At 36.2% G+C, this 7,488-nt stretch overlaps 1 protein-coding gene across 1 annotated transcript; it reads left to right on the top strand.

The window, feature by feature from the left end:
- The first annotated feature begins 2,881 nt into the window (after positions 1–2,881).
- Positions 2,882–7,174, top strand: PDS1 (4-hydroxyphenylpyruvate dioxygenase). Its single transcript, XM_010275800.3, has 2 exons — positions 2,882–4,973; positions 6,769–7,174. Exons 1-2 carry the CDS (start codon positions 3,640–3,642, stop codon positions 6,956–6,958), a joined length of 1,524 nt encoding a protein of 507 aa, XP_010274102.1. The 5' UTR covers positions 2,882–3,639; the 3' UTR covers positions 6,959–7,174.
- The last annotated feature ends 314 nt before the right edge of the window (positions 7,175–7,488 follow it).

Raw genomic sequence — 7,488 nt, 5'->3', positions numbered from 1 at the left:
ACCTTGTAAACACTATTTTTAAAGATTTAATTGGAAAAACATTGAAGTTTATGATAATAACATGGTAGGTAAGAGTAGGACTTCTAATTCACATATAAATAACCTGACCAAAGTATTCGAGGTATTACGAAAATACCAACTGAAGCTCAACCCAAACAAGTGTATTTGGTGTCATGTTGGGGAAGTCCTCAATTATATAGTAACATCAAAGCCAATCCTAAGATGATCTATCCAAGTTGTATTGGATATGTAACTGCCGAGGTCAATTAAGGAAGTCTAAAGATTCACCTACCAAGTTGTGACACTTGGCTGCTTCATATGCTTGTCCTTTTCTCAAGCCATCAAGAAGGCAAAGGACTTTCAATGGACTAAAGAGTACCAATATGCATTCGATGAACTAAAAGAGTACCTCAACTTGCCTCCGCTATTGATAAGGCTTGAGCCTAGAGATGATCTCTATCTATACTTGTTAGTCAGAGATGAAGTCATTAACTCGATAATGGTCAAGACAGTGGAGAAGCTATCAATTATGTAAGTAGGGGTCTTACATGAAACTGAAATCAGGTACCTAAACATCAAAAAGCTCACCTTCACTTTGATTATCTTATCTCGAAAGTTGTGACCACAATTTTAGGCCCATATGATCATCATATTCACCGGCTTGCCGCTGCGCCAGATCCCACAAAAACATAAGGTATTAGGAAGGCTCATTAAACAAGAAGTTGAACTCAATGTGCTTAACATCCTATTTGAGTTACGACCTACTGTAAAGGCTCAGGTCTTAGCTAACTTCATTATTGAATGCACCTTTAGCTTGGTGACCTACTATCAAGGCACATCTTAACTTAGCCTGGAGGTCTATATTAGGATGAGTTTGCACCCTCAGAAGGTACACTTAGACACATACATACACTCATTCTTGAATTCCTACTCGCACGCTTTTTCATCACCTTGGAGAGCTCGACACCTATTGGCTTAAGCTAGAGCTCCTTGCTCAGGACATCCACCCAGGCCCTCTAACACTGCTTTCTTGCTAATAAGCTATAATAGGTGGCAACCAAGCTCCATATCATCTCTCCAATAAGGACCATGAACTTATGACCATTACCAATATATATATACACATGCTTTGCATGTGAGAATTCTAGATGATGATAATGATAGTAATAGAGTATCCAATTTTTTTTTATAAATTATGTATTTTTTTATATTTTTAGTTTTTATTATTAATCAAAAGCATATTGCAAAATTCAAAACATAAAAACCTCATCCCAATATGTGATAATGTGATCGAGCTGTGAAGTTTTAAGTATTATTGGCAAGCCTACATTCTTGGACAAATTATTCTTTTTGTAGTGTCTTATCTTTTTTTGTTTATTTATAAGAAAATGTAAGATTTAAATAGAGGGAATTGAATTAGGTGAAAATTAGTAGTTCAATTTGCAATTTAAACCTATTTAATATGGACTAAATTCAAAAATGAGTATTTTAATCAAAATAAAGTTCCAAAATCTTATTCATATTTCAATAATAGTGTAAATATAGAATTATAGATGCGTTCAATTTTTTCTTTAATTCTTTTGTATTTCAGTGTGTAAAAATAATTTTGATATGTCACACTTACTTTTTGTTTAATATGATAAATATATGATATTATACATGTGCTTGAATGTTTCTTGGAAAATTTATGTATTTTTCATTTTTGTTTTTTAAATTTTATTAACTTTTATTATTTATTTATGACATTAAATGTTAATACATTTGATCCAAAAGTTAAACTATTTATCTTTGCCAAACAATAAAATAATGTCAATTTTGGTTAGTTCTAAAGTATGTATTTTATTTTCATTATCAATAAATATAATTGTTGTTTATTATACTTCTTTTTTAATTTGATTAATAAAAATGTCATAAATGTGCCTAAATTTTTCTACAGTTTTATAATTTTCTATGTTTAGTTATATTTTAAAAATTTTATTACCTAACTATGACTTCATAGGTTGATGATTTGATTTAGATGGTTGAATTGATTAATCATCTCTTGGATAAAGAATGATTTTTTTAGTATGTTTTAAAATATAGGAGTTTATATTGTTAAAAATATTGACATAGATCTAATTAGTAGCATTTATTAGTTAAGAACAACTTAAATATAGGATTTAATAAGAGAAAATGAGAGTTAATTCTATAAACTTAATGAGAGGGGATTAAATGAGGTAGAAAGTAATAATTGAATTTATATTTTCAACCCTTACGATTAGAGATTGACTAAATACACAAATATGGGCATTTTATTAGCCATTAAAGCTTTAAAAAAATAATTTTTATACCCATTATCAAACAAAGAAATAGAGGGTAATTTTAGTCCAAAAATACTTTCACTTTGCATCCACACTTTTATAATATATATGAATAAATATATTATAATTAATATATCAAGATGGATATTATACAATCGTAATAATAATTAATCAATCAAGAATCCAAGACACAAAACATATGCAACTATTGTATTTTAAATATTATATCAATTATATTATATTTTACTTTTTAATATTAACAAAAAAGTCAACTAAATATTAATAATTTATAAAAATATATAATCTTAACTTAAAATATACAAAATCTGTTAAAATTTCTATCAAAATGTAAATTCATAATTTTTAATTAATATTGTAATGGCCTTTTTGGACGGAAGACTAACGGAAGGGGGTCTTTATCTCACGGGCATAGTATAAGGGGGTTTGTTGCAAAACAAAGTATAGAGGGGTCTTTGTCACATATCCCATACCCATAGTACAAGCAAGTTTCAAAGTATTGATACGATACGAGTTTCGATCATATCGTATCGATACATAGAAACGGCCGATATATATTTTTTTTTTAATTTCTTTTTCAAAGTTTAGTTTTTTAGGAAGCTTATAAGATATTTTTTATTATTAAAAAAAATTGAGAATCCCAAACACCTGGAAATAGGCATTTCGGACTGTATCTTTTTTAAAAGATACGATACGATACACTCCATATCAAACATATTATATCGATACTTTGAACCATGAATATAGGAGGGTCTTTGTAATTTACCCTAATGATTATAGAATGTTTGAATGTTCTAGAGTTCCCGATATTATAATATTTCTCTTGATGTCTTTATATTTTATTCCTAAATGTTCTAGAGTTCCCGATTTAATATTATCAGCTAATCCGAATTTGAACATCCAAGCGTGAAACCAGTTAAAAGAGACCAGCTAATCCTACGCACAAGACACTAGCGAGCGGGCCAAAAAGGGCAGTTAAGTAAGAGTACGGATCTGCTACCCAAAAGGCTACTGACATGGCACGACAGCCGCACATCGGGAAACTGATCCGTGCTCGTCTGGATATCTCCGTGACAGCAGATCTGAGCTCGATGATTAGCTCATCTATGCTATGTACATTAATACATGATATCATTTTCTCTTTTCTGCAACTGCATGTATTTATTTGATATTTCTGATTTGGACATCCGGGTTTTGATTTTTCTTTTTTTGGTAATGGGTTTTGGTTTGAAATCTTACCCGAGTTCTACAGAGATCACATGTTTCGTACTACACTGTGCTACCTGAAATCTGAAAACCACGGCAAATGTAGATAATCAAGATGAACCACCCAAGAGTGTGCAACGTGACAACCGATTTCTCGATCAGTCGATCTCTCTCTCTCTCTCCTCCCCAAGTCCCCAACTTGTGGATATCTGTAAACGCTAAACAGCTAAGGCCGCAACTTCGCCACATCGCTCTCTTCTTGCGCTACAAACGAAACTTGGTGAGACAGAGACAGAGAGCAGAAGAAGCAGAAATGGTGACAGCAGTAGAGAAGAAGACGGAGCATGTTACCAACGGAGCGCCAGGGTTCAAGCTGGTGGGATACGCCAACTTCGTACGCCACAACCTCAAGTCCGACCGGTTCCATGTAAAGCGCTTCCATCACATCGAGTTCTGGTGTACAGATGCTACCAACTCTGCTCGTAGGTTCTCATGGGGCCTCGGCATGCCCATCGTCGCCAAATCCGACCTCTCCACCGGAAATCTCGTGCACGCATCTTACCTCCTCCGCTCCGGTGATCTCGACTTTCTATTCACCGCTCCTTACTCCCCCTCAATTACCGGAAACCTGACCAACACCGCCTCAATCCCCACCTTCAACCACTCCGCCGCCCGCTCCTTCTCCGCTTCTCACGGACTCGCTGTCCGAGCTATCTCGATTGAAGTCGAAGACGCTACGTCTGCGTTCAACATCAGCGTTGCTCATGGCGCGAAACCGTCGTCACCCCCCGTTGAAATCGGTGATGGTGTCGTCCTCTCCGAGATCCATCTCTACGGTGACGCCATCTTACGCTACATCAGCCGCAAAAACCCTAACTTAAATCTAATCTTCTTGCCCGGATTCGAGAAATACGAAGAAGGTTCATCGTACCCACTGGATTTCGGAATCCGACGGTTGGATCACGCGGTGGGGAACGTTACGAATTTAGCGGAGGCAGTGTCGTACGTGAAAGAGTTTACTGGGTTTCACGAGTTTGCCGAGTTTACGGCGGAAGACGTCGGGACGAGTGAGAGCGGACTGAACTCAGTTGTTCTAGCGAGCAACGACGAGATGGTATTATTGCCGATGAACGAGCCGGTGTTTGGAACGAAACGGAAGAGTCAAATACAGACGTATTTGGAGCACAACGAGGGACCGGGGGTGCAGCACTTGGCTCTGGTAACTGAAGATATATTCAGGACATTGAGGGAGATGAGGCGGCGAAGTGCGGTTGGTGGTTTCGAGTTCATGCCGTCGCCGCCGCCGACATATTACCGGAATTTGAAGAACAGGGCCGGAGACGTATTGACGGACGAGCAGATAAAGGAGTGCGAGGATCTGGGGATTTTGGTGGACAGAGATGATCAGGGCGTCTTGCTTCAGATTTTCACCAAACCCGTCGGCGATAGGTGATCTCTCTCTCTCTCTCTCACAAACCATTTTTTTGTTACATGCTCCGCGAATTTGAATGTGGGTCCCGTTTTCAGAAAGGTTTGGATCCATCCAATGATGCGTGGGTCCTCTGCCCTCGCCTTATGGTTACACGCCATGTGGCAAATTAACCCTTTCCGGGTGGCAAATATCCAATGTTTTCCTTTCTGCATGAGGCTCTATTTGTTTGCAGTGCACATCTCCAGTTTGCACTCATGCAATTTTTGCATCCTACTTCATATCCAAACAAATATGAAACCCTCTTTCTACCTCCATTCTCACAAATAAATAACGCAAAGTTAATTCTACAGCAAAAAGAAAATAGAGTTTACAGTTGCATTCATTCGCATCGATGCAAATGAAATTTGCACTGCAAACAAGTTGAGCCAGAATGAATGTACCTTTCGCAATGAGAGAATTTTCCTCGGTTGGACAGTTTGTCACGGGGAGGGAGAACAAGATAAAAGGTAGAAACAAAATAGCAATAGATCGACTTTTTCTCTGTACCCCTTACGGATGCATCTTTTGGTGGGCCATATATTTGAAGAACAGTTTGTCACAAATATATCGACTCTTTTTCTCTGTACTCAATCACACAACCTGGATTTGGTATAATTAGTTGAAGGACAATGATCACTTGATAGATGTAGTCCACCACTTTGGTGGGCCATATATGTAGTTTCATCTACCATTCGATTTTCATCGGAAAGAATGCACTGTACGTATTTGTATTTGCACTATTCCCATACTGAGCCGAGGACTTGTTTGTTTTAACTGCAATTTCATTTGCACTGATGCAAAAGCATGGGAGTGCAAATAAGTTGAGTCCAAATTTTGGTTTAATTTGGTTATAGATTTTACTTTGCTTTGTTTATTTGTAGTGCAAATGAAGTAAAATAAAACCTTAATGCTGTGTTTGGTTGAAGTGTAATTTTATTTGCCTTAGTACAAATGCATGAAAGTGCAAATGAAACAAATGCAAATTCTCGTTTAATTTTGTTTTGGGTTTTATTTTATTCTGTTTCATGTCTTAATTTAATGTACTGCTGTCAAATACTCAAACAAAATAAGCTAAAATTTGAAACAAAAGTAGATCAGAATTTACACTAAAAATCATTTGCACTGCTACAGTTTTGCATTACTTGTACTCCCACACATTGAATCAGCATCCCTCTATGTGGGAAAAGTATTGTGGTCATGTAGGGAAGCTCCCTACCTGAGAATGTAACTTGTTATCATATTTATTGTTCTTGACTTCTAGTACTAACAGATCAATAACTTTTTCCCTCTTCTTCGTTTAGAGGAATGCTAGCTAGTATAAGAAGTGTGCGACTGTGTTAACTAGCATTTGTTGTTTTCTTGGGAATAGTTTGAGATACTCTAATATACTGTTGGAATCTCTAGGCATAATTGATCTATATGGCCTCTGTAAGTGTGCGACTGTGTATTGATCCATTATCGATGTGTTTGTGTCTGTCTGTGTGTATCATATATTTAATTTATTCCGTTTGCTTCCGTTGTTAATGATGAATGAAGGAATCTTTGAAACAGGAGTTTGTCTCATTTGGTGCAGATGAAGACCTGAAATGATTCTTCACTGACAGAATGAGCCATATTTAATTAGTGGATGCTTTAGCAATCTTAAATTAATGTATTACTGAGATTTTAGTTTGTTTTAGTTCATGTAAGTAGAGAAGGAAAACAGGAAATGTCAATGTTGTCAGGACTTGTCATGCCTACCATCTGATTATCTTTGCTTCTTCATTTTGGCAGGCCAACCATATTTATAGAGATAATCCAGAGAATCGGGTGCATGGTGAAGGATGAGGAAGGAAAGACATACCAAAAGGGAGGGTGTGGAGGATTTGGGAAGGGAAATTTCTCGGAGCTCTTCAAATCCATTGAGGAATACGAGAAGACCCTTGAGGTGGCCAAGCAGATTACCAAGCCAGCTGCTGCATGAGAAAAATCATTTCTTTCTTTCTTTCTTTCTTTCTTTCTTTCTTTATCTTAGTAGAAGAAAACAACTTGAAATTTGAAGTTTATATGTTCTTTATGCCGTTCTATCAAATGGATAATTATAATCCGTTCTTACTAAGCAATATTTATAACATATATAGGTCCCAATATTTGTAACAATTGGTTTAGGGAAATTTACACACACTCTCTTTCTTTCTCATTTCTTTTCCAGTTAAATGCAGCATTTATTCTTACCAAATCACTATATGCACAGAGAAAGAAAACAAATTAAAAAAAAAAGAGAGAGAGAAGCACCTGATTTATATGGTTTGCAAATTTGCCTACATCCCCATAGGCAGCAACTCTAAGCCTATATTTGGTTTGATAGAAAAAAAGAAAGAGAAAGTTGAGGGAAAGTTACTAACAAATTATGTGAAATTCCTTAAGAGCTTCCCCTCAATTTTCTGTCTCTCTCATATTTTCAATCAAACCAAACACAACCCTCCTTCTTCTGTATGTAAGCGAAACAATACA

Source organism: Nelumbo nucifera, chromosome 7 (genome assembly GCF_055504915.1).
Source record: "Nelumbo nucifera cultivar China Antique chromosome 7, China Antique-T2T, whole genome shotgun sequence".
NCBI classification, from domain to species: domain Eukaryota; kingdom Viridiplantae; phylum Streptophyta; class Magnoliopsida; order Proteales; family Nelumbonaceae; genus Nelumbo; species Nelumbo nucifera.
Note: the sequence above shows the minus strand (reverse complement) of the source record. Positions and strands in the feature narration are given on the sequence as shown.

Coding starts and splice junctions, on each gene's coding strand:
- PDS1 (XM_010275800.3), top strand. CDS start 3,640: ATGAACCACCCAAGAGTGTGCAACGTGACAACCGATTTCTCGATCAGT. Junction 4,974..6,768: donor ACCAAACCCGTCGGCGATAG/GTGATCTCTCTC, acceptor TCATTTTGGCAG/GCCAACCATATTTATAGAGA.